The following is a 27,649-nucleotide window of genomic DNA, read 5'->3' on the forward strand; positions in this document are numbered from 1 at the left end:
CCAGGGACCTTTCGAGTTACTGGCTCTTAATTGCTAGGCTACCTGCCACCCTATTACGTACCTGAACGTCCCACCTCCAGGCTCATTCAGCTTCTTCTGATTGGCAGAGGCCTGGGCACCAATGCCCACAGGACTTCTGCCCGGGATAATAGAGGGTCCTCTTGTAACTACGCCTGACAAATTAACAAGACATATCATTACAAGCTGTTCAATAGCATGGTGAGTAAATAGGCCTCTGTGCAGTGCTCTTAACCAGGGGTTAACTCCGGTCCTGGGGCATCCCCTGCTGGTACATTTTGTTAGAGCCCAACCCTATCACACCTGAGAGACCTAGTAACAATGCAGGCCTTGAGAAGTTGAATCATGTGGGAAAAACGAGTGCCCACTGGGGGAAAACTCCTGCCATTCACCAATAACAAAAACATAAATGGAGAGCACTGGGATGTCAAATTGAGCTTGTATGGACAGGATATGTCTGCATAATGGAAGAGAGAGGGTGCTAATGCAGTACTAGTACCTTGCGGTCGTATACTCTGAGTGATGACCATGGGCATGCGGGTCTGGACCCCCTGGACCCCTGGTCTTCTCACACCCTGGAAGAGAGAAGGGGAAGAGAGGAGCTATAAGAACATGAAGACAGAAAATGGAACTCACAGTAGTTGAGCGAAGTGGCACATAACAGACAGAATACAACACAATGAATATAAAAGACAACATAGAATGGCTTCAAGTGTGTGTGTTTCTATGCCTATTATAGAGACATAACCTAGTACGGCCTTAAATCAATTATACTAGGCCCATCATAGAGAGAACCATTAGAAACTGCAGAGCTTCTCTCCAGTGTCTAAATCCCAGAGGGTCATACCAGGGCAGTGGTAGGTGACCTGACGATGCCTGTGGCAGGGCTGATGGTGGTGGGGAGCCGGGGCCTGATGGTGGAGGTGGAAGGGACGGCCAGGGCAGAAGCGGAGGTGGAGGCCAGAAGAGACTGCTGGTTGTTGAGAAGGGACAGCCGCAGGGCAGGGAGGCTTTTCTGTACAGAGGGAAACACATCCGGGTTACATGGATAATGTCGTCAACAATTGACTGCTTCTACACCTGCATTCCGTGCGCTTCTACACCTGCATTGCTTGCTGTTTGGGGTTTTAGGCTGGGTTTCTGTACAGCACTTTGAGATATCAGCTGATGTACGAAGGGCTATATAAATACATTTGATTTGATTGTCTATATTTTGTATAATTCTGCAACAGGTCTGCTATGAAATTTAGTGTTACACTTTACATTAAGTTTCTCTTATACCTGTGCAGTAACACTAATTACACTAGTAACCTTGTCGTAATAACTTGTTCCATAGTATTTAGTAATTGCATTTAAATTGCATAGCAATAAGCTAAAAAAAGGTCAGGAATGCTGGGGGCTGAGGGTTACAAACTAACCTTGAGGAAGGGGATGAGGTACGGCTGTGGAGAGGATTTCAGCTCAGCTTGCAGACTCGTGGTGAATTCCTCAGGCTCGATTTTAGCATCCTAATCAAAGACAGGAGGCCGTTAAAAAATCATTTTATAATGAAATGTCATGGACCTTTTCACTCTGCTGACAATAGAACTACAAAAGAAAGCACAAAAACACTTTCTAATAACTTTCATTTATAAACATCCATAAGTCATTCATAAGGCATGTGTTAATGATACAAGGACTAGGTCATCTAGTCATTAGAATTTCCAACTATAGTTGTCCTCTATAAGAGTCTTGACTCACCAGTAGATCCTGCACCAGGGTCTTGACGTTCTTAGATGTGTCAGGGGAGGGGGAGTTGTGGGACGCCAGTTTGATCAGGGTGGACAGGAAGTTCTTGCACTTCTTCACATTCTCCTGCATTTCCTGTAAGAGAGGAAAATGGGTCATTTGGTATGATTACTTTCCATTCAAATGTACTTCTCATGTCACCACCACCTCTGGTATTATAACATTTTATTAAATCAAACTTTATTTTTAAGAATATTTAAAATCACAACACACTTCACAGTGAACAAAAAAGGTGGTAAACCCTGCAATGTTCAGGTCTAGCAAAGTGTCAGAAGCAAAGTACCCCTGTTGACAAAAACAAGTAACACAATTGACAAACCTGGGAGACTGTTGCAATAGGGCTTCCAGAGGCACTGGCTGCTGCAGTGTTCAGGGTGATAGTGGGCCGTACAGCACCAGGCTTGACCAAGGCCTGGCCCCCTGTGATCACAGACTGGGCCTTCTGAGGGGTGGTCATTTTCACTGACACAGACGCACCCGCAGGTGCCACGGTTATGGCCTTCTGGAGAGAATGACAATAGGCATAAATAACTACAACTTTATACAGTAGTGGAAACAACACAACTGTTAACACAACACAACTGTTAAGACAACACAACTGTTAAGACAACACAACTGTTAAGACAACACAACTGTTAAGACAACACAACTGTTAAGACAACACAACTGTTATGTTAAGACAACACAACTGTTAAGACAACACAACTGTTATGTTAAGACAACACAACTGTTAAGACAACACAACTGTTAAGACAACACAACTGTTAAGACAACACAACTGTTAAGACAACACAGCTCAGTTGAGAGACTAAACAACCACTATTACAACATGACATAAATGAAACAACTAAAATAACAACCAAATAAAAACAGGGCTGAAAAATGTAAAATATATTTCAAACAAATAAATGAACAATCTACTAAGAGGATGTAGTTAGTAGCTACTATAATTAGGTGTGTGTTCTCTGACAGAAGGCGTTGATTGGAGACATGAAGTGCACACCTGTATAGCAGGGCTAGAGGGAGAGGGGGACTGGGCCATTCTTGCCTGGAAAGGGGACGCCAGACGGACAGCCTGGGGCGTACCAGGGGCCTGCAGAGAACAGGGGGAGCATGGGGTCAGAGGGACATTGGATGAAAAAAAATCATTACAGATCATTACAGATTAGTACCGGGATACATGGTCAACTTGTTGTGACTTCCTAAAAGTGAAATCACACTGGCGCAACACTAGAGGGGAATAGAGTGAAAAGGAAGAAACAGTGGGACACCCCTACAAGATCTGGGTAGACCTTCAGTTGAGACAGGGGGCAGTTAAATGCCTCTCACGAATGGGACTCTATAGCCGCAGCAGACGCTGCACCAAGACCCGACTACTAACCACAGGCACAATAATCTATGGTCTCATGACAAGCTCTTCTACAATCATGTACAACATCATCTCCCAGAATATTCCTGACCTGAGCAGCATCGATCTTATGCCAAACCCACAAACAAACAGCATGACTGTACTTGGTCCGATCAAGAGGATTGTGGATGTGGACACTACATGGCAGACACACACCATTCAGATAGACAAAGACGTTTAATATGATATAATCCATTCCAGCCCACTCCAGACAACTTTAGCCTGATTCCCCCATACAGTACCTGGCTGGGAGTGCTAACTCTGATGTTGGCCCCAGCGGTGGGGATTCCAGGCTGGGGGGAGATGTTGGAGACAGCAGCCTGGCCTTGTTGGGTCTTAGCCTGGGCCTGGGCTAGAACCTGCTGAGTCACCATCACTAGCTGTCCCGTGTCCGTACGCACCAGCACCATACCTGAGGGAGAAACACAGTCAGGTCACACATCTTTCTCAATATGACATTTTAAATGGTCTACTTTTTTGTTGCTCTTTTGCGGGGGTTTTGGCCTAAGCAAAAGTGAATAGCACACTATGCTATAGGCTACATACTATATGAATATGATTAATTGAATGACTAATGGGTCAAAACATGCCAGGGTGTCAGATCCTAGTTTCTAAAGGTTCTACAACATCAGTAGGGTTCCTTACCGGGTGGTATGGTAAATCCAGGGGGTAACTGAATGGTGGTCTTTTGTGGTGGTCTGACGGCCAGCTGTGGTGCAGCAGTCCTCGTTGTACTTGCTAACAGCCCAGGTCTCTGCTGCTGTACGGGGGTAGCCATCACAGGAGCACCGGGGGGCCTCACGATGGTCACTGTGGGCTGACCAACTCCATTAACAGTTGGTTTCACCCCAGCTGTGAGAGTGGGACTCGCCACACTCTGTGGCTGGCTTATTGGTGAGTTAACAACAACAGGAGGGGGAGACCCTCCGAGAATTATTGATTGGCCAGCAGAGACTGGCTGGTTGGGTGCCACCATTTTAGTGTGCATGAGAGTGTTGCTGTGGTTCATGACCTGAGAGGTGGTGACCCCTAGGGAACCTGCACCCTGTGTGACCACTGCAGAAACCTTGGGGTCTATTACCCCATTCTGTGAGGCAATGGCCATGGGGCTGGGCTGTCTTTGCAGTGCAATAGTGGGAGTAGTAGCCACTGCAGACTGTTGAGGTCCAGTAAAGTTTGGCAGAGAAGGAGGTTGTGAAGTCATGGACACAATGATATTGGAATTGCCCGCACTGACAGTACTTACAACAGTGCTGCTGCCTGACCCGACTTGGGAAGCTGCTGGCGAGTTGACCAACTTCAGAGCTCCAGTGTTACCGTTAAAACTCTGTAAACCAGGTGAAGCAGTCCTGATAGTTGTTGTTGTTGTTGTTGTGATGTTTGGATTGGAAACAGTCACCGCTGATGTGCCAGCAGGACCCAAAATAGTCCCTCTGTTGAAGCTAGTCGACTGAGCAGGCAAAGTTACCGATCCTGGTGGTGCGGTGGAAATGGTTTGAGATGCGGCTCCATATGTTTGTAGATTAGTACCAGCGTTTAAAACACCCCCAGTAGTGATGGAAGAAGTGGAAGCGCTGATAATCTTATTGGACATCGCCTGATTCGCGATGGGTTCCGCGTTTAACGCCGCTTTTGGGTGTCCTTGTTGTGGCGGCTCCAGAGACCCCGCTTGATCACGCAGTTTCCCTGAGAACTGGCTAACAGCGCCCGTAGATCCTTCTCGCTTGATATTAGAATATGTGGCGGGCGAAGTCTTTTGGCTGACAAGTTGCGATTCCAAAGAGCCTACTAAGTCGCTTACAGCTTTTTCGTCTACCTCATTGAAGAGCATGTCCTCCAGTGGGTCGGAGGCTCCCGCCATCTTTGATGATAGACCGTTGTGCAAATCGTAATTTAGAATGTACGCATGCGCGTGGGATTCATATGTAGAAATAGAATTTCAAGAAAGGGCCACCATACTACGTTTATGAAGATTTGAGCTGCATATTGCACCTCAACGTTTTTCATTCCACATGACACCGTACAGTAGTGCTTCCAAACATGTATCATATAGACATAGAAGGAATTAAATTGGCATACTAATCTGCAAATCAAAGCTTTATAATTATTGTTTATATTTAGCAGACATGTTCCAGACTTTGGTGAAAAAGCGCGAGATTTTGATTTCCCGTTAGCCCCAGTGTTTAGAAAGACGGTGGAAAATGAGGTAGCCATATTGTAGTGGAGGACCAAAAATATAGCAAGTCAGAGAAGCACAAAATAGAGCTAGCCAAAGTTAAATTATTCAAAGAAACGTTCAGTTGGGAGGGAGATCGTTGGCAATTTAGCCATCTAAGACCGGGAAGACACCATGAGTGGAGGAACCCCTTATATCGGGAGCAAAATCAGCCTAATCTCGAAGGCCGAAATTCGTTACGAAGGGATCCTCTACACTATTGATACTGAGAATTCGACTGTCGCACTTGCAAAAGGTAAATAACTCGTGCAAATAATAATGTATCAGCACTGTTGTGCACCAACTAAATACATACAGAGATGCCTCTAAACAAACGCAATTTCTTCACACCTTGTGGATTGTTATTGTTTCCTTTCTGTTCTGAAAAAGTTGTGTAGTTAGCTAACAAGCTAGCTAGCTAAGTGACTATCATGCTAACTAAAGTGATGCTTTAAAGGATTTATAATTTCTGCCGGCAGCAGGAGCTTTGAATGTAGCGCTCACGAGCCAAAACAGGTCCCCGAAAATTGTGCACCACGTCATCCATTTAAAAAATATATTTTTTAATTGAACCTTTATTTAACTAGGCAAGTCAGTGAAGAACAAAATTGTATTTACAATGACTGGTTGGGCCAATTGTGCGCCGCACTATGGGACTCTCAATCAAGGCCTGTTGTGGTACAACCTGGAATCGAACCAGGGTCTGTAGTGACTCCTTTATCACTGAAATGCAGTGCCTAGACCGCTGCGCCACTCTGGGAGCCCCTAATATCATTTCATAGTAGTTAAACAAATTCCAATTCTTACAAAATGTTAAGAATTTGTAAATGCTTAAAGGGATGCTCCAGCGCTTTTGTATAATTTAGGAGTGGTCTATCTGTGGACCGCACCCACTACGCATTACCACAAACATTAAGCTAGCTAGCAACTTCCTTAACCGTAATGTTTATAGAATTGCACAGCAAGAGGTACCAATTCACCAAGTCTGGAACCAACAAACATTGAATAACATGTAAGCTTTATGTAACATTTTTGAGTACGAACCCATTACACCTCATTGTTTACTAACAGGACCCTAAAAAGCCCCCCCCCCACACTGCTAAAAATCAAATCGAATGGCTCCCCGGGCTACTTGCATGGACCCTTTTTGCACTGACTCTTTGCACACACTGGACTCTACCCACACAGTTGCATTGACACCCCAACACACACGACATACGCCCACCCACAAACATGCATACTGACGCCTTACACACACTTTCACACTCGCACATATGCTGCTGCTACTTTCTTATCTATCCGGTTGTCTAGTCACTTTAACCCTACCTACGGCTACCTCAATTACCTCGTAGCCCTGCACATCGACTCGGTACTGATACTTTCTGTATGTAGTCATGTTATTTTCTACTCCCTATATATAGCCATATATTACTCATTTTATTTGTTATTTACTGTATTTATTCCTTCCACTATTTATATTTTTTTATAGAAATAAAGCTTATTTAACTGCGTTGTTGGAAATGGCCCCGCAAGTAACCATTTCACTTTTAGTCTACACCTGTTGTCTATGAAGCATGTGACAAATAACATTTTATTTGAAAGCAGTGCTCAGCAGACGGGGACGAAGGACACTACTGGTGTCCCCTAGCAAGCTAGCAGCCTACTTCTTCTTTGGTGTTTTTTTTTGCCGGTTTGCATCCAACATTATTGGTGCATTACCGCCACCTGCTGTGCTGGAGTGTGGGCCAGAGACTGCGCTAGCTGCCTCAATGCAATGGCAGTAGGCGTGGTATGTAGTGTGCGCGGCATGTAGTAACCGCAGTCTGCAGATAGACATGAATGATAATTTCAGCCAGTAGTTTTGTCACGAGACAAAACGGGTCCCAGAAAACTGTACGACTATGTCATCCATTTTGTATTGTATATGTTACGTCCTGCAATTATCCTTTTTCAATTCGTATGATATTTTAGGAATTCTAATTCATACAATATGTTATGAATTTATAAGTGCTTAGGCTCCTGGACTGCATTAGCTACCTGGTGATGTAACTTGTTTTCTAGTTGGCAAGCTAACCATGTTTATTTTAAGTACATGCTGAGAGTATCATGTAACCTTACCATATGATGAACTAACGGTGCCGTAGCGTGACAACTGCATTGCTAACATTCACAAGCAACTCAACATCAGCTTGTTGAGGAGTGATTGTGCTGGATTTTAGCAATTTGCCAGCCTCTAATTTAGCGCTGTTCTGAGGAATGTGACTGGGAAAACTGGTGCCAGCAAGTTAGTAGCTAAGCTGAGATCAAAATCAGACTAGCTATGTATTTCAGTCTGTTTTTCCAGGTTGTGAGGGTTAAAGTGATTGATGTCATTGAACATTCACCTGGCTGAAAAACTAAAACTGCACCACTAATTTTAAGTAACTCAACAATCTTCCTGATCCTAGTAGAAACCTGTGTACTGTATGTAAGCGAACCACAGGATGTCCAACTTTTGTTTGCGAACAAGTGTGACTCGTTTCAGGAAACTAGAAATATGTCACAGGTCACCACTTCACAGGAGAGCCATTTGAACTTAAACTTTTTTTAGCCAGAAATGTCTTCTGGAATATGAACTTTCATGTGTCTTAATAACAGACTTGTATGCCATCTGTAAATATGAATACATTTTAAAAAAATTATTAGCCTAGTTGGCTTAGCCACAGAAAAGACAGCAACTTTCCAGCTAGCCATGATTGGCTGAGATAATGAGGGGGCTGGACATGCTGAGAGATGAGTTCAGATTGGTCTGCTATGTAGCAGACTTCTGTCTGTTTGAGCTGGTCAGTATGTGTAGGTAATCCTGTCAAACATGTCTTTAGAACTAGAAGTGTTGCTCTCCACATTCTGGATGACCGACTTTTGAAATAAGTGGAACTCGAGTGGAATTTGAGTATGATAGCTAAGGAGATGGAGAAAGCACCTGTCTCCGGATTACATCTTCAAACTAAGGGCAACCATAGCATCCGTGACCGGGAGAAGCATCCATCCATGATAGTCCAGCTAGCTACATTTTCAGATTTGACACGTTTCTCATTTTGACAGTCGTTTCCATTGTTAGTTAGTGTACTGCTAGTTAGCTAAAGTTAGCTGTCTCGCTAGCTAACATTGTGTATCATCTGTGTAGTAATATTATTTGTATCTCAGAGCCATTTGCCTTTCTAGTTATAGCCTAATGTTAGCTAGCTAACATTTGAACCTGGTTGGTTAGCTACCTGCAGTTTCATGCAGGGTAGTAACGTCATGAGTTGGGATTATGGTTCATTGTTTAGCTAGCTACATGTCTTAACAAGACTCCACTATGCAAGTATCCATTTCAATAGGGTGTGTAAAATGGTCCATGAGCATTTTTCTCATTTCTGTTTGAAGTAGCTAGCCAACGTTAGCCAGTAAGCTTGGGTGATTGACTGCTGCTGTTAGGACAAAACACTTGAATCAACCCTTAAAGAAATGGGTTTGGGCTAATGCTTAATAGGGTGTGAACTAGAGGTCGACCGATTAATTGGAATGGCCAATTAATTAGGGCCGATTTCAAGTTTTCATAACAATCGGAAATTGGTGTTTTTGGACACCGATTTGGCAGATTTAAAAAAAATATATATACACTGCTCAAAACAAAATAAAGGGAACACTTAAACAACACAATGTAACTCCAAGTCAATCACACTTCTGTGAAATAAAACTGTCCACTTAGGAAGCAACACTGATTGACAATACATTTCACATGCTGTTGTGCAAATGGAATAGACAACAGGTGGAAATTATAGGCAATTAGCAAGACACCCCCAATAAAGGAGTGGTTCTGCAGGTGGGGACCACAGACCCCTTCTCAGTTCCCATGCTTCCTGGCAGATGTTTTGGTCACTTTTGAATGCTGGCGGTGCTTTCACTCTAGTGGTAGCATGAGGCGGAGTCTACAACCCACACAAGTGGCTCAGGTAGTGCAGCTCATCCAGGATGGCACATCAATGCGAGCTGTGGCAAGAAGGTTTGCTGTTTCTGTCAGCATAGTGTCCAGAGCATGGAGGCGCTACCAGGAGACAGGCCAGTACATCAGGAGACGTGGAGGAGGCCGTAGGATGGCAACAACCCAGCAGCAGGACCGCTACCTCCGCCTTTGTGCAAGGAGGAGCAGGAGGAGCACTGCCAGAGCCCTGCAAAATGACCTCCAGCAGGCCACAAATGTGCATGTGTCTGCTCAAACGGTCAGAAACAGACTCCATGAGGGTGGTATGAGGGCCCGACGTCCACAGGTGGGGGTTGTGCTTACAGCTTTACACCGTGCAGGACGTTTGGCATTTGCCAGAGAACACCAAGATTGGCAAATTCGCCCTGTGTTCTTCGCAGATGAAAGCAGGTTCACACTGAGCACGTGACAGTCTGGAGACGCCATGGAGAACGTTCTGCTGCCTGCAACATCCTCCAGCATGACCGGTTTGGCGGTGGGTCAGTCATGGTGTGGGGTGGCATTTCTTTGGGGGACCGCACAGCCCTCCATGTGCTCGCCAGAGGTAGCCTGACTGCCATTAGGTACCGAGATGAGATCCTCAGACCCCTTGTGAGACCATATGCTGGTGCGGTTGGCCCTGGGTTCCTCCTAATGCAAGACAATACTAGACCTCATGTGGCTGGAGTGTGTCAGCAGTTCCTGCAAGAGGAAGGCATTGATGCTATGAACTGGCCCGCCCGTTCCCCAGACCTGAATCCAATTGAGCACATCTGGGACATCATGTCTCACCCCCTCCCCCCCCATCCACCAACGTCACGTTGCACCACAGACTGTCCAGGAGTTGGCGGATGCTTTAGTCCAGGTCGGGGAGGAGATCCCTCAGGAGACCAAACGCCACCTCATCAGGAGCATGCCCAGGCGTTGTAGGGAGGCCATACAGGCATGTGGAGGCCACACACACTACTGAGCCTCATTTTGACTTGTTTTAAGGACATTACATCAAAGTTGGATCAGCCTGTAGTGTGGTTTTCCACTTTAATTTTGAGTGTGACTCAAAATCCAGACCAGACCACAGCGTTGATCAATTTGATTTCCATTGATAATTTTTGTGTGATTTTGTTGTCAGCACATCAACTATGTAAAGAAAAAGTATTTAATAAGAATATTTCATTAATTCATTGTTATTTTAGTGATCCCTTTTATTTTTTTGTGATATTTTTTACACCTTTTATTTAACTAGGCAAGTCTGTTAACACATTCTTATTTTTTTTATTTTACCCCCTTTTCTCCCCAATTTCGTGGTATCCAATTGTTTTTAGTAGCTACTATCTTGTCTCATCGCTACAACTCCCGTACGGGCTCGGGAGAGACGAAGGTTGAAAGTCATGCATCCTCCGATACACAACCCAACCAAGCCGCACTGCTTCTTAACACAGCGCGCATCCAACCCGGAAGCCAATGTGTCGGAGGAAACACCGTGCACCTGGTTAGCGCACACTGCGCCCGGCCCGCCACAGGAGTCGCTGGTGCGTGGTGAGACAAGGACACCCCTACCGACCAAGCCCTCCCTAACCCGGACGACGCTAGGCCAATTGTGCGTCGCCCCACGGACCTCCCAGTCGCGGCCGGTTACGACAGAGCCTGGGCGCGAACCCAGGGACTCTGATTGCACAGCTGGCGCCGCAGGACAGTGCTCTTAACCACTGCTCCACCCGGGAGGCCTAACACATTCTTATTTTCAATGACTGCCTAGGAACGGTGGGTTAACTGCCTTGTTCAGGGGCAGAAGGACAGATTTTTACCTGGTCAGCTCCGGGATTCAATCTTGCAACCTTACAGTTAACTAGTCCAACGCTCTAACCACCTGCCTCTCATTGCACTCCACGAGGAGCCTACCTGTACCGCGAATGCAGTAAGAAGCCAAGGTAAGTTGCTAGCTAGCATTGAACTTATCTTATAAAAATCAATCAATCATAATCACTAGTTAACTACACATGGTTGATATTTCTAGTTTATCTGCATGTAATCGATGCGGTGCGCATTCGCGAAAAAAGGACCGTCGTTGCTCCAACCTGTACCTAACCATAAACATCAATGCCTTTCTTAAAATCAATACACATGTATGTATTTTTAAACCTGTATATTTAGTTAATATTGCCTGCTAACATGAATTTCTTTTAACTAAATAAATTGTGTCACTTCTCTTGCAACAGTCAGGGTATATGCAGCAGTTTGGGCCGCCTGGCTCGTTGTGAACTGTAAAGACTTTCTTCCGAACAAAGACAGCCAACTTCGCATGACTGGGGATGATTTAACAAAAGCGCATTTGCGAATAAAGCACAACCGTTGCACGAATGTACCGAACCATAAACATCAATGCCTTTCTTAAAATCAATACACAGAAGTATATATTTTTAAACCTGCATATTTAGCTAAAATAAATCCAGGTTAGCAGGAAATATTAACCAAGTGAAATGGTCACTTCTCTTGCGTTCATTGCACGTAGAGTCAGGGTATATGCAACAGTTTGGGCCGCCTGGCTCGTTGCGAACTAATTTGTCTGAATTTTACGTAATCATGACATAACATTGAAGGTTGTACAATGTGACAGTAATATTTAGACTTAGGGATGCCACCCGTTAGATCAAATACGGAACGGTTCCATATTTCACTGAAATAATAAACGTTTTGTTTTCAAAATTATCGTTTCCGGATTCGACCATATTAATGACCTAAGACTTGTATTTCTGTGTGTTATGTTATAATTATTTGTCTGATTTGATAGAGCAGTCTGACAGCGATGGTAGGCAGCAGCAGGCTCTTAAGCATTCATTCAAAAAGCACTTTTGAAGGTAACTAAATGATTATCGCCCCATAGCATTCAGTTCCGTCATCATGAAATCGAGAGGCTAGTTAAGGGCCATATCACCTCCACCTTAACCGACACCCACTACAATTCTCATACCGCCCCAACAGTTCGGACGGCACAATCGCCACTGCACATTGCCCTATCCCACCTGGACAAGAGAAATGCCTATAAGAATGTTGTTCATCGACCAGAGCTCAAGTGTTTAACACCATACTGCCATCCAAGCTCATCACTAAGCTGAGAACCATCCCTCTGCAACGGGGTCCTGGACTTCCTGATGGGCCGACCCCAAGTGGTGAAGGTAGGCAACAACCCCTCCCCCACACTGATCCTCAACAAGGGCCCCAGTGCTCAGCCCCCTCCTGTACTCCCTGTTTTCTGAACACACAACGTCATGGCCTGATTATCAACAACGACGAGTTAACCTACAGGGAGTAGGTGAGAGCCCTGGTGGAGTGGTGCCAGGAAAATAGCCTCTCCCTCATCGTCAACAAAACGAAAAAGCTGATTGTGTACTTCAGGCGACGGCAGAGCGAGCACACTCATCCACGTCTAAGGGTCCGCAGTGGAGAGGGTGAAAAGTTTCAAGTTCCTCGGCGTGCACATCACCTGCAATGGTCCATTCACACAGACAGTGTGGTGTACGCCTTCACACGTTTTCTATTCCTATTCTGACTATACTTCACACACGATGCAATCTCCGTCATACTACACACTGCCCTATCCCACCTCCAACAAGAGGAAAACCTAAAGTAAGAATGCTTTTCATCGACTACAGCTCAGCCTTCAACACCTTAGTGCCCTCAAAGCTCATCACTAAGCTAAGGACCCTGGGACTAAGCACCTCCCTCTGCAACTGGATCCTGGACTTCCTCAAGGACCTCCCCAAGGTGTTGAGGGTAGGCAACAACACATACACCATGCTGACCCTCAACACTGGGGCCCCTCAGGGGTGCATGTGCAGTCTTTTCCTGTACTCCCTGTTCGCGCTTGAGCGAGTGGCCGTGCACGACTCCTGCAAACTTAATCATTGTGTTGACGACACAACCTGATCACTGACGATGATGAGACAGCCTATAGGGAGGAGGTCAGAGACCTGACAGTGTGGTGCCAGGACAACCTCTCCCTCAACGTTACCACGACAAGGAGCCTATCTTGGACTACAGGGAATGGAGGGCTTCGGCTTGGCCCGAAGCCCTCCATTCCCTTTCACAGATGCACCATTGAGAGCATCCTTTCGGGCTGTATCAATTGCACCATCTGCAATCGCTGGGCTCTCCAGAGGGTGGTGCGGTCAGCCTAACGCATCAACGGGGGCACACTGCCTGACCTCCAAGACATCTACAGCACCCTGTGTCACAGGAAGGCCAAGACGATCATCAAGGACCTCAGCCACCCGAGCCATGGCCTGTTTACCCCGCCACCATCTAGGTGGAGACTGTACAGGTGCATCAACTTAAATAGTCACCACTAACCAGCCTCCGCCCAGTACCCTGCCATGAACCTTAGTCACTGTTACTAGCCAGTCACCAACCTGTACTCTACCCTGCACCTTAGATGGCTGCCCTATTTACAGTGCCTTTGTTGTGTTAAAGCCTGAATTTAAAATGGATTAAATGTTTTTGTTACTGACCTACACACTAACCCATAATGTCAAAGTATAATTTTTTTTGTTGACAATTTTACAAATGAATACAAAATGTAATGCTGAAATGTCTTGAGTCAATCATTCAAGCCTTAAGTTCAGGAGTGAAACTTTTCTTAACAAGTCACAAGTTGCATGGACTCCTTATGTGCAATAATAGTGTTTAACATGATTTTTGAGTGTCGAACTCATCTCTGTACCCCACACATACAATTATTCAACCACAAAGACCAGGGAGGTTTTCCAATGCCTCGCAAAGGAGGACACCTATTTCTATGAGACTCAATTGAGCTCCGGTGTATCCTGTTTCCATTGATCATCCTTGAGATATTTCTACTTGATTGGAGTCCACCTGTGGTAAATTCAATTGATTGGACATGATTTGGAAAGGTACATACCTATCTATGTAAAGTTCTCAAAGTTGACAGTGCATGTCAGAGCAAAAATAAAGCCATGGGGTCGAAGGAATTGTCCATGGGGCTCCGAGACAGGATCGTGTCGGGGCACAGATTTGTGGAAGTAATGGTAATGGTGGTTCCAAGCTAAGACTCTTCTTAGAGCTGGTTGCCCGGCCAAACTGAGCAGTCATGGAGGTGACTAAAGACCCGATGGTCACTCTAACAGAGTTCCTCTGTGGAGATGGCAGAACCTTCCAGAAGAACAACCATCTCTGCAGCACTCCACCAATCAGGCCTTTATGGTAGAGTGGCCAGACGAAAGACACTCTTCAGTTGAAGACTCATGACAGCCCGCTTGGAGTTTTCCAAAAGGCACCTAAAAAGGACTCTCAGACCGCGAGGAACAAGATTCTGGTCTGAGGAAATGCCAAGTGTCACATCTGGAGGAAACCTGGCACTATCCCTACGGTGAAGCGTGGTGGCAGCATCATGCTGTGGGGATGTTTTTCAGCGGCAGGGATTGGGAGACTGGTCAAAATCAGGGGAAAGATGAGTGGAGTGAAGTACAGAGGCCTTGATGAAAACCTGCTCAGGACCTCAGACTGGGTTGAAGTTTCACCTTCCAACAGGACTAAGACCCTAAGCACACAGCGAAGACGACGCAGGAGTGGCTTCGGAACATGTCCTTGAATGTGCCTGGACTTGTTCCCGAATGAATATCTCTGGAGAGACCTGAAATGGCTGTGCAGCGATGCTCCCCATCCAACCTGACACAGCTTGAGTTGATCTGTGGAGGAGAATAGGAGAAACAGCTTGTAGCGTCATACCCAAGAAGACTCTAGGCTGTAATCGCTGCCAAAGGTGCTTCAACAAATTACTGGTCTGAATACGTGATATTTCAGTTACTATATTTTTTTATATATACATTACTTTCTGGCTGCTGTGTGTGTTAGAGCAAAAATATGAAGGTGTTCTTGTGTACACAGTGTATATATTTTGGACTCTGACATTGGTAGTTCGGATTTTTCTTAAAATGTTTTATTTTGAGGATTTGTGTGTAGTGTTGTATTACTGCACTGTTGGTGCTAGAAACACGCATTTCCCTTCACCTGCAATCAGTGTACATGACCAATAAACTTAAATTTGATGTCACTGCCTATGCTAACTATGTTTTGTCTTTCCTCCGTAGTTCGCTCTTTTGGCACAGAGGATCGGCCCACCGATAGGCCCATCCCGCCCCGAGATGAGATCTTTGAGTACATCATCTTTCGAGGTAGTGACATTAAGGACCTGACTGTATGTGAGCCGCCCAAGCCAACATGCTCTCTCCCTCAGGACCCGGCCATCGTCCAGGTATGGGCAGCTTCTCCCAACCCCAAAGAAATTAAATATCCCAAGTACACCCATGTGAAACAAAGACGCGTTCAATAAAAGTCAATCAGCCAAGTGTCAATTTGCATTGCCATTCCACTATACAAAAGCAATATAGTTGTCTTTCCATTGCGCTGTGTACTAATATTTGGTTTGATCACCCTTTTTCTCCTCTCCAGTCGTCCATGGGCTCGGCCCCTCTGCCTGCTCCTGCTACCGCATCAGCATCGTTTCAGTCGGTGGGCTCCTACGGCCTATTCAACCGAGCCCCGGTGCCCCCGTACAACCAGTTCAGCACCAGCCCCTTGGTGTCCCCGCAGTTTGGCGCCGTTGGTGTTGGTAAGAGCCATAGCAGCACGAGGCCTGGATATGGTGAGGAAGTGATCGCTAGCTAAGTTAATGTCACATGTGTTCAAGGTCTATTATCAGTTGTACTTTACTAATGTCAAATCAAATCAATCAAATTTTATTTGTCACATACACATGGTTAGCAGATGTTAATGCGAGTGTAGCGAAATGCTTGTGCTTCTAGTTCCGACAATGCAGTGATAACCAACAAGTAATCTAACTAACAATTCCAAAACTACTGTCTTATACACAGTGTAAGGGGATAAGGAATATGTACATAAGGATATATGAATGAGTGATGGTACAGAGCAGCATACAGTAGATGGTATCGAGTACAGTATATACATATGAGATGAGTATGTAGACAAAGTAAACAAAGTGGCATAGTTAAAGTGGCTAGTGATACATGTATTAATAAGGATGCAGTCGATGATGTAGAGTACAGTATATACATATGCATATGAGATGAATAATGTAGGGTAAGTAACATTATATAAGGTAACATTGTTTAAAGTGGCTAGTGATATATTTACATCATTTCCCATCAATTCCCATTATTAAAGTGGCTGGAGTTGGGTCAGTGTCAATGACAGTGTGTTGGCAGCAGCCACTCAATGTTAGTGGTGGCTGTTTAACAGTCTGATGGCCTTGAGATAGAAGCTGTTTTTCAGTCTCTCGGTCCCAGCTTTGATGCACCTGTACTGACCTCGCCTTCTGGATGATAGCGGGGTGAACAGGCAGTGGTTCGGGTGGTTGATGTCCTTGATGATCTTTATGGCCTTCCTGTAACATCGGGTGGTGTAGGTGTCCTGGAGGGCAGGTAGTTTGCCCCCGGTGATGCGTTGTGCAGACCTCACTACCCTCTGGAGAGCCTTACGGTTGAGGGCGGAGCAGTTGCCGTACCAGGCGGTGATACAGCCCGCCAGGATGCTCTCGATTGTGCATCTGTAGAAGTTTGTGAGTGCTTTTGGTGACAAGCCGAATTTCTTCAGCCTCCTGAGGTTGAAGAGGCGCTGCTGCTCCTTCTTCACGACGCTGTCAGAGTGAGTGGACCAATTCAGTTTGTCTGTGATGTGTATGCCGAGGAACTTAAAACTTGCTACCCTCTCCACTACTGATCCATCGATGTGGATAGGGGTGTTCCCTCTGCTGTTTCCTGAAGTCCACAATCATCTCCTTAGTTTTGTTGACGTTGAGTGTGAGGTTATTTTCCTGACACCACACTCCGAGGGCCCTCACCTCCTCCCTGTAGGCCGTCTCGTCGTTGTTGGTAATCAAGCCTACCACTGTTGTGTCGTCCGCAAACTTGATGATTGAGTTGGAGGGGTGCGTGGCCACGCAGTTGTGGGTGAACAGGGAGTACAGGAGAGGGCTCAGAACGCACCCTTGTGGGGCCCCCGTGTTGAGGATCAGCGGGGAGGAGATGTTGTTGCCTACCCTCACCACCTGGGGCGGCCCGTCAGGAAGTCCAGTACCCAGTTGCACAGGGCGGGGTCGAGACCCAGGGTCTCGAGCTTGATGACGAGCTTGGAGGGTACTATGGTGTTGAATGCCGAGCTGTAGTCGATGAACAGCATTCTCACATAGGTATTCCTCTTGTCCAGATGGGTTAGGGCAGTGTGCAGTGTGGTTGAGATTGCATCGTCTGTGGACCTATTTGGGCGGTAAGCAAATTGGAGTGGGTCTAGGGTGTCAGGTAGGGTGGAGGTGATATGGTCCTTGACTAGTCTCTCAAAGCACTTCATGATGACGGAAGTGAGTGCTACGGGCGGTAGTCGTTTAGCTCAGTTACCTTAGCTTTCTTGGGAACAGGAACAATGGTGGCCCTCTTGAAGCATGTGGGAACAGCAGACTGGTATAGGGATTGATTGAATATGTCCGTAAACACACCGGCCAGCTGGTCTGCGCATGCTCTGAGGGCGCGGCTGGGGATGCCGTCTGGGCCTGCAGCCTTGCGAGGGTTAACACGTTTAAATGTCTTACTCACCTCGGCTGCAGTGAAGGAGAGACCGCATGTTTTCGTTGCAGGCCGTGTCAGTGGCACTGTATTGTCCTCAAAGCGGGCAAAAAAGTGATTTAGTCTGCCTGGGAGCAAGACATCCTGGTCCGTGACTGGGCTGGGTTTCTTCTTGTAGTCCGTGATTGACTGTAGACCCTGCCACATGCCTCTTGTGTCTGAGCCATTGAATTGAGATTCCACTTTGTCTCTGTACTGACGCTTAGCTTGTTTAATAGCCTTGCGGAGGGAATAGCTGCATTGTTTATATTCGGACATATTACCAGACACCTTGCCCTGATTAAAAGCAGTGGTTCGCGCTTTCAGTTTCACGCGAATGCTGCCATCAATCCACGGTTTCTGGTTTGGGAATGTTTTTTATCGTTGCTATGGGAACGACATCTTCAAGTGTGTTCTAAGGATGAAATTGGTCATGTTAAGTGTTTCAGTCACATTTTGCAAATGTGTGCTAATGCTATGCATTGAGTCAACTACCTGTGAAATGCGGGTAGATATTAGTCTACGTTTTAAGCCAACTGTCAGGAAAGAACATAGTCCTGCATGCTTTCCAAGGGTTGCGGGTCTTCGTGTGGTCCAAGGATCAGGTTGGGCATTCCACAGGAGCAGAGGAAGGTTGGACTGTAGGCTCCACTATTGTCAGTCACTTTCCTCGTCTCCACTACACTTATTACACATTCAAAAGGGACATAGTACACACTTTATAGACTCTCACTATGTTGTTTCTCAATTAGACAGTACCACTCACCATGTCTGCTCTATTACACTGATGCTAATCAATCAGGATCACGGGTCAGGAACTCGCCAAATCATGAAATGAGGCCATTTGGAACGTATACTATCCAGAGAGGACTCTCAACCTTGTGCCGTTGCCCTAAATACTCTACACCTGCTGTTCCTCTCCATACAGGAAGATCAGTCCCCTCCTTTGGGAGTGACACAAGCTCAGCTGCACCCCAGTCTCAGAGCAGTGCTATTGGCGCTGCTCTCCCCACTGATTCACGCTCTCTGGGTACCACTACTACCCTTGTATCTAAAGGTAAAAGAAGGAAACCACTGTGGCACTTATGTATGTTAGGCCTGTGTATAGTCTTGTGAAGAGCACAATGAGGTCAACCTATACTGCTTTGGAAAACTAGAATGTGGATCAGTACGAGAATGTCTTCTCAAATAACATATCATGCTTTTCACAACACGTAACATGTATGTCTTCAACACACTGTATTATGTAGGTTTGTTGTCAACTACACTACCATTCAAGATTTTGGTGTTACTTACAGATGTCCTTGTTTTTTAAATATATGCACTTGGAAACGGACGATTTTTAATGAAATATCTACGTAGATGTACAGAGGCCCGTTATCAGCAACCATCACTCCTGTGTTCTAATGGCACGATGTGTTAGCTAATCCAAGTTTATAATTTTAAAAGGCAAATTGATCATTAGAAAATGCTTTTGCAATTATGTTAGCACAGCTGAAAACTGAGGTGCTGATTTAAAGAAGCAATAAAACTGGCCTTCTTTAGACTAGTTGAGTATCTGGAGCATCGGCATTTGTGGGTTCGATTACAAGCTCAAAATGTCCTGAAACGTAGAACTTTCTTCTGAAACTCGTCAGTCTATTCTTGTTCTGAGAAATGAAGGCTATTCCATGTGAGAAATTGCAGAGAAACTGAAGATCTCATACAATGCTGTGTACTACTCCCTTCACAGAACAGTGCAAACTGGCTCTAACCAGAATAGAAAGAGGAGTGGGAGGCCCCGGTGCACAACTGAGCAAGAGGACAAGTACATTAGTGTCTAATTTGAGAAACTGATGCCCCACAAGTCCTCAACTGACAGCTTCATTAAATAGTACCTGCAAAACCCCAGTCTCAATGTCAACAGTGAAGAGGCGACTCTGGAATGCTGGCCTTCTAGGCAGAGTTGCAAAGAAAAAGCAACATCTTAGACTGGCCAATAAAAATAAAAGATTAAGATGGGCAAAAGAACACACACTGGACAGAGGAACTCTTCCTAGAAGGCCAGCATCCTGGAGTCGCCTCTTCAAAAACCAGGACATTTCTAAGTGACCCTTAACTTTTGAAAGGTAGTGTGAATCTGACTCTTGACGGGCCAGTGCTGAGTAATTGTTGTCTCAGCAGTGTTGAGTATCCCAGTGTAACCCCAACCCCTCTTTTCTACCAGTCCGCACTAGCCCCTCTCTGGACCTTCTGAGGAAGAGCCCCACCCTAGAGCAGGTTGTCCAGGCCACCCCATCGGGCCCCCCAGCCCCTGGCTTGGGCCGCAGGAGTCCCGCTCCCGGCCGCACGGCCCCCTCGGCTGCAGCTGCCGGCCCCGTCCACCAGAAGGCCCAGCAGCACCACCACCATATCCAGGACGGAGGTGAACCCAGGAGGACCGGTGAGACTGTCAGTGGAGCCCGCAGTAACCAGGCCTGGCCTGCGCTCCGCAATGCACCGATCTCTCATCAACACCACACCACTGCTGTAGATAGGGCTTCCACTGCAGGGCTTATGCACTCTGTCTTTAGCGCCTCAGGTGAGACCTATCGGACACTTTACCTGTGTGTTTTATATTTTGGGGACTGCAACCCCTAAGTTAGCATTTGTAAAAAAACTAAAATGGCCCGTGATTGTAAAGTTCTGTTCCAGAGGTTCTGCATTTGAACCAATTGTGCCTTTTTCTAAGGTAGGAGTCTATAGTGTTGGGCTAAATCTCTTTATTAAAGTTGATCCGAGCTCTCTAAACTGAAGGACCGTACCATTCCAGGCACAGAGGGCCAGAAAGCACCCAGACCAGAGTCTGAGCAACAGGCACCAGGTGAAGGCAGGGATGCCAGTCAACGGCCAGCAGGTTAACTGACCCCCTCTGCTCTAACCGTCCTCCGAGCTCAGCTCCACGCCTATTCAGACTCTGCATGCCCTAGTTACTTCTACTCAAACCGTCGCGCCCATGTTAATGTACACATCCTGTGTGCTGTAGTAGGTTACATAGTTGGTTACATTACATGGTCCGTTGCTTGCGACTGTCTGCATTGCTGTGCACAGATTGACATGCTCTTCATGTCAATAGAAGTAATGAGATGGCTGTTCTGTTTAGTCGAAGTTGTGTTCTAAGTTATTCTATTTTCCAAATTGTTGGCGATAATATGTTGTGTGGGTTTGTAGTGTGTTTTGATGGGTAACGCTGTTCACGCTTTATGGTTATGTGCTGCTGGAATTTAGCACATCTGTCAGGGTTATAATATTTTGAAGTCTGATGGAAGGCAGGCCATTTGTGCTTTTCTTTCGAGTGTATATGGTTATACCTGGGGTAGTTGCCTGTGCTCTCATCAACTAGCCTAGGATGCAGTGGAAATGTCTGCATACTTTTATTATTAATATTCTACTCATTTTGTGGTATTATTTAATTGTATTGTTTGGTGATTGCTACGTGTTTTATATGCTAATATTGTCTCTTCTGTCTCTGTTTCCCAGCTGGCTGCCCCCAACCTCAGAGGCGTGGTCGTGGTGGCGGACACCGCGGCAGGGGCCACTTCAACGTGCGCCGAGACGGGCCAATGAAGTTCGAGAAGGACTTTGACTTTGAGAGTGCCAATGCCCAGTTCAACAAGGAGGAGATTGACAGAGAGTTCCACAGCAAGCTCAAACTGAAAGGTACCGGAGAATAGTTGAAAAATGGGGGGCCCTGTCACGTGACTCAACACCAACACTTGGTGAAAGAGACTGATTTTAGTATAGTATCCAGTTATGTGGATGTGCGCCTGCCAAAATGTAATGGCCCATATTGAAGAAAGGTGTCTGACTTGTGATTTACCCTTTATATTATTGAGAGTAAATTCTAGTGTGCAACTTCCTTTATTTTTCATGAGTGTCTGACCTTCAATGTTATCCTACAGATGAGAAGCCGGAGAAGGCAGCGGTGAACGGGGAGGATAAGGGCGATTCCGGGGTGGAGACCCTGAACAGCGAGGGCAACGCTGATGAAGGGGGAGAGGCCCTAACGCCTAACGTATACTATGACAAGTCAAAGTCTTTCTTCGACAACATCTCCTGTGATGACAGCAGGTAGGCTACAGCTGCCCATATCCATCCCAAAGCTTTTATAGCAGTTACCTCTTTGTCCCTTTATCTTGTACTTGATTAAGAACGAACAATACAATATTTTTTTTTCCCTTGGGCATGCCCAATATGTGATAATAACCATCTTCTATTCTCTTTTCCAGGAAAGCTGCAGAAAGATCTGGAGGAGGCTCTGGTTTCCCACGGTTTGTCTTCTCTCAGATCCATTCTATCCCATGCTAATGTTTTGATACTATACAATGTGGTGTTGTTGATACACATACTCCATGTACTATACAAGTCCATTGTGGATTCAGCAAGGAACTGTCATCATCCTCGTCCAACCACAGCTGAGCATCTAACATTTTCTCATTGGCAGGGAGCGGAGGCAGACCTGGGCCGAGGAGAGGCGGATGAATTCGGAGACGTTCGGCATCCCTCTGCGTGGGGGTCGGGGCCGTGGGGGCTACCGTGGGCGGGGCGGTATAGGCTTCCGCGGGGGCAGGGGGCGCTCGGCCAGCAGAGGGTCCTTCGGCCCCCAAGGAGGCCACGGCTACAGGGGAGGATACAACAGAACAAGCCAGGGAGGACGGGAGTTCTCAGAGAACTTTGAATACAGGGTAATGTATATGTTTGTTAACTAATAAGGTTGGAATTTGCCAGGGACCTCAAGATACGATATTGTCATGATACTTAGGTGCCAATACAATGTGTATTGCAATCTCATGAATATGTATTGCGATTTGATACTGAATTCATTGCGATTTGATGTTTCAGACATATTGCTCACAATATGTCTGCTACAGAGAGCGCATGAGAATGAGTTTTAATCAGTCATGGAAATAAAAGTGCTGAAAACAAATTGGCTCCCTATTTAAAGATGGAGAACAAGCTATGAAGGAAAAATACTGGAGTTTTGGTGCAGGTATAGCCAACTAGCCCAAAAATAATATTGTGACATGTAACTATTTGATTTATTTTCCCTCATCACTACCTTTAAGCACTTGTACATAACTTTAACAATAGTGAAGTCATCAAAATTAAGGGTCACATTTTTTGCCTTCCAGAAGGATAACAAGGTGGCCGCGTAAAACAACTGGAGGACGGATCAACAGAGTTGCAACACCTCATGTTTAAAAATAGTTTAGGTTGCTACTTTTGACTAAAGGAATGAAGATGTTCTAGCTGTATATTTGTCACCAGCACTGGGTTAGACTGCTTGAATGCAACTTATTTTCCATATCTTTTAACAATGGAAATGATGCAATATGTCAAACACAAATGTCATGATCTCTTCAAAACTATTTCCAGGTGGCTTAATTGTGTATAAGTATCATATTTCAGAGGGATATCAGTATTTTTTGGGGGTTTTTTTTGCAATTGGATTTTTTTTCCTTTTTTCTCCTAAACTTGTATTTGATCATATTCTGTTAAGTGTAGAAGGCTGTATACATGAGCCTTCCAACTGAGGAGCACTGACAAAGGTTTATTTGTTTGGATATATCCTGTTATAACTTCAGCGGAAAAATAGTCAGTGGGGTCCGTCAGTTACTTCCGTGTATACTACACATACCATACCTAGTCCATCTATTTATCCCACTTCTCTAAATGGCAGAGCTTGTGGTTTTTTGCTAAATATTCTCAACTTTTTGTGAATATTCTGTTTTTCATTTACTTCCAGCTCTTACTTTAGATGTTTTTATTAGGGCTTTATCAGTCTTCTGTTAATTCTGGTTTAAACCAAGAAGGAATCATCTGTATTGTCTGTTACTCCCATTCTACACTGTAGTGTATGGAGGATAGAGATGGTGCTAGATGTTAACACTTAGCTTTATTCTTCTGGTTTTGTGATATAGTTTAACTCTGGATGCGTAACTAGGAGTAGGGAAGGATAGGTCAGTAATGGCGCATAAGTCAGAACTCATTTTCTTTATTTTAAAATGTTCTGTATATTGCCCTGTACTCAAGGGCTCCTGGTATTGTGTGACTAGAGTTGTATAATGCTGCTGTTTGCTACAGTTATTTTTCTAGCGTCATCTACAAGAGCTAGCTAAAGCAGGCCATCTAAGTATGCTTCTTCCTGACAAATGGCCCAGTTTATCATTGGTTACATTTTTGTTTGTAACCTTTCTATGGAACTTCCCAAAATATTGGTTATTCACTTTTACCTCTTTTTTTTTTTTGCCAGGCAGTTGCTTCTGAATTGGTTAAAACCTCATCCTGAATTCTCCATTTCTTTCAAACAGGAATGACAGAAATAATTTCACCCACCAACATTGCTTAGTACTTGAGATGTCTGACAGAGAAACCATGTCCTGACTAAGCTTTTGATTCGATGCCACTAACTCTGTCATCGCACTGCATGGTGGTTGATAGCCTGCTGCAGCTACATAATGGCAGAAGAATTACTGAGTTGAGTACGTAGACTATTAGAACGAGGTGCATAGCCATTTGGTTTTAGCGAAATAGGCATTAGTTACATAGCAACATTGAAGCTATTTTTGGAGGATTTGAATGATTGGGCACAAATTGGGCAAAGGTTGGTTAATGGGAAGTAATGAACTTTGACTGAGTATTAGAAAGGTACACACAGTTGCACTTTTACTATTGAAGTCTTTTTATAAACAGTTGTCTTTTAGTTCATTTGTGTATACTGAGGATGTATTCCAGTTCTGCTAACTGGATGACAATATGTATGAGTCCCACATGTCACCCTAGTCCCTATATAGTGAACTACTTGGCTCTGGTCAAAAGTAGTGCACTTTATAGGGAATATAGGGTGCTATTGGGGACACTTACAATAATGTTACCATGGTAACTGCACAGTGCTATTTGGTGAACTAGGCGCTCCTTCATTTGAAAATGTACTAGATTTATTCAGAAGTATGTAAATGTCAACATTGCAAAATTTGAACGTCTTGATAATTTCCATTGAAGGATAGTTATTCCCTGGCATTGAGGCACTGTAGTGGAAAGTGTTTTTCCTTCTGCCCCCATTTAACTTTTGAAAGCTTCAGGTAACTTAAAAAGTACCAAACATCTACGTACGACCCTTGTCTAATTTAGTTAGGTTGTGTTTTAAGTCCAGCATAGAATGGTCTTTTCTCTTCCTATTATTTTGGCAATGTTACTCATGCATGTCACCTGTTGTAATTTGTTCAGATACTCTGTCCAAAAACTAATTTGGCACCTTATCGAGGCATGCAGAAAAGTCAATAACGTGTTAAATTGGATGGGGGATGCTCAAATTCTCACAAGTGTCTTAGAGGCGTCTTGTCTAGGACGTAGGGTGGTAATGTAGAATGGCTGGTGGGATAGGATGAATCTCAACTGTATTGCCTTGATTTCTCTTTCCTTGCATCTTTCTCAAAACACTTCCTATGCTTCAATGTGCTTTGTGAAGACAGAGGGAGGACATAAGGAATCAAGGAAATAGTTGAGATGCACCTATAGGATCATGTGCCTAGTTCAGGGGAATGTCCTTTGTCTCCATTTCATGTTGGGTTGTAACAAAACAAATGCACAGAACACTGCATGAGGGTCCTGCACATCAGAAGCTGCAAAATCATGACCCAAAGCAACGAAGATACAATAACTTACTGAAATGTCTGTGCTGTGGGTAGTTTGTTTGCACTTCAAGATCTTTAATATACAGACGTAAAGGTTATTGTTTATTTGGGTTACTTTTCCTAACAGTCTCTGGTGTCACAGCCACGTGTTTTGTCCCTAAACCCAGCATGATGATCTCTCCTGTGGGCCTCAGTGGACTTTTTTTTTTTTTTTTTATTCAGAGCATACAATAAAAGTTGTTCATTACATTGTATTTTTCCTCCTTATGGTTTGAGTGTGCGTACCTGCTGAGTATTCCATTGCTTGTCTTAATCATTTCCCCCCTTAGCAGCTTCCTCAAATAGAAATGGTCAATTCCACGTGTGTTACCTGTGCCTTTCTTATTTCCCTCCCTCTGCTGTAACCGATAATGTTTGGTATGTCTAGCTAAGACAAATTAGATAGCGTGTGTAAACCATACGACCCCGTGGTGTTTTCATTGGAGAGGGTGGTGGTGGGAGGGGACTGGTTGGGTGTTTATAGTAGAGTGACAATGCATGGGTCTGCCATTGGTGCATTGGAGTTATCTAACGATTTCCTACTACTGCACACAATTGGAGTGCGGCTAATTGATGACGTTTATCGCGCCCCTGAGAGTCTCAAGTGTGGATTCGGTTCAGTCAGTTGTCCTGTTGAGCACTTCCCAGCTTATGTTTGCTAGCTTGTAACAAACGCAACATGGCGCTAGATAAAACTTGTCAAATAAAATATTTTGATGGGCGAGGGAGAAATATGTAGTCTTGGTCACCGTGGCATGCCAATAAGCTAACATGACAAGCTTGTTCAATACGATTTCCGATGTGAGTTCCTTCACACCGGGTAGCTGCATGTGCTTGGTGGCACCTTAATTGGGGAGAACGGCCTGTGGTAATAACTGAAGTGGAATTGCATTCAAACACATGGTTTCTTGGTATTTGATGTCGTTCCATAAATCGTTCCGGGCATTATGAGCCGTTCTCCCCCTCCGTTGCATCCAGAGACTTGTGTATGGGCGTCGAAAGGAAAGTATTGGGTGTGTCGATAGCGCTCTGCTTTTGGTTAGACAACAGAACAAGCCAGGTTTTACCAGATGTATAAATGTGAAGCATCCGGTTGGCGTTTCCACTCACTATCAAATATGGTGATGAGGAAGCCCAGTCGCCGGCATTGGGGTGAAATGGATTTTGGCCGACATTCAGCTCATTTTCTCATTGACAAAACATTTGATCTCAATACAGTTCTGTTTTTAGTTTTGCAATCTTTAACATAGTTTCCCAAAAACTGTGTCGTTTAGAATGAGTGCAATGAAGAATTGAGCTATTGCGCACACGCACTTCATAGACTAGGCGTTCCCTAATGGAAATACGCAAATACATGTTAGAACGCGCCAACAAGATCTCGCTAGCTCGTGCTTGGCTCTTCCCACCTGGCTAGTTCTGCCCACTGATTTAATTTGCTCTCATTGGAAACGACAGGCTGTACACTATCTTGGATTAGTGGGTTTTGATTGTGGGGGGGAATAATGCTCATTCGTCCATTTCTTAAAGTGCAACTACCATACATTGAGCTACCATACCCCGAGAGTTAGGACTTTTTACACCAAAGAATGTATGAGTTGTATTTCACTTACTTTTACGAAAATAATTGTACATTTTCAGTCTTAAAGCGATTGTTTATTTTAATTTTAAATTATTGATGATGGATATTTTTTTTTTGCTTCATGCGTTGTGTTTACTGTGATGGTCACCCTGATATTGGTTGGGTAACTACTGCCCACGCGTTGACGGATAGTAGTGCTTGTCTAGCAGGAGCGAAGGGCACTGTCGTTGCTGTCCATGCCCTCACCATTGAGTAGTAGACTGTATGTATCAAGGTGATATCCAGATGGTTATTAGTTGTTTATTGTGTAGCCTGCTATCCTACTTAAAATAAAA

At 44.8% G+C, this 27,649-nt stretch overlaps 2 protein-coding genes across 8 annotated transcripts in view; one reads left to right on the top strand and one right to left on the bottom strand.

Moving 5' to 3' along the window:
- The window catches only part of LOC115133984 (transcription initiation factor TFIID subunit 4-like), a 23,295-nt gene extending 18,207 nt beyond the window's left edge, over positions 1 to 5,088 (bottom strand). Inside the window, exons 1-9 of one of the 2 annotated variants that reach the window (XM_029667471.2) lie at positions 3,860 to 5,088; positions 3,457 to 3,626; positions 2,810 to 2,899; positions 2,126 to 2,305; positions 1,759 to 1,881; positions 1,437 to 1,526; positions 866 to 1,033; positions 518 to 593; positions 62 to 173 (exon numbers count right to left, since the gene is read on the bottom strand). In XM_029667471.2, coding sequence (XP_029523331.1) covers positions 62 to 173; positions 518 to 593; positions 866 to 1,033; positions 1,437 to 1,526; positions 1,759 to 1,881; positions 2,126 to 2,305; positions 2,810 to 2,899; positions 3,457 to 3,626; positions 3,860 to 5,075 — 2,225 coding nt within the window. In that variant the 5' untranslated portion in view covers positions 5,076 to 5,088. Of the gene's footprint in view, positions 1 to 61; positions 174 to 517; positions 594 to 865; positions 1,034 to 1,436; positions 1,527 to 1,758; positions 1,882 to 2,125; positions 2,309 to 2,809; positions 2,900 to 3,456; positions 3,627 to 3,859 lie in introns of both variants that reach the window. The other variant, XM_029667470.2, reaches the window with a different exon arrangement.
- Positions 5,089 to 5,371: 283 nt separating this feature from the next.
- On the top strand, positions 5,372 to 25,950 carry LOC115133987 (protein LSM14 homolog A-like). Of its 6 annotated transcripts, none has more exons than XM_029667473.2 (11): positions 5,372 to 5,685; positions 15,519 to 15,682; positions 15,880 to 16,072; positions 18,973 to 19,101; positions 20,251 to 20,604; positions 20,836 to 20,919; positions 21,543 to 21,722; positions 21,965 to 22,133; positions 22,292 to 22,333; positions 22,507 to 22,747; positions 23,195 to 25,950. In XM_029667473.2, exons 1-11 carry the CDS (start codon positions 5,565 to 5,567, stop codon positions 23,216 to 23,218), a joined length of 1,701 nt encoding a protein of 566 aa, XP_029523333.2. In that variant the 5' UTR covers positions 5,372 to 5,564; the 3' UTR covers positions 23,219 to 25,950. The 6 variants fall into 6 exon arrangements, with proteins under 6 accessions (XP_029523333.2, XP_029523334.2, XP_029523335.2 ...); XM_029667474.2 differs by having other exon boundaries at positions 23,198 to 25,950; XM_029667475.2 differs by having other exon boundaries at positions 15,880 to 16,039.
- Positions 25,951 to 27,649: the final 1,699 nt, after the last annotated feature.

This window comes from Oncorhynchus nerka, linkage group LG9a (assembly GCF_034236695.1).
Source record: "Oncorhynchus nerka isolate Pitt River linkage group LG9a, Oner_Uvic_2.0, whole genome shotgun sequence".
In the NCBI taxonomy this organism is placed as follows: Eukaryota; Metazoa; Chordata; class Actinopteri; order Salmoniformes; family Salmonidae; genus Oncorhynchus; species Oncorhynchus nerka.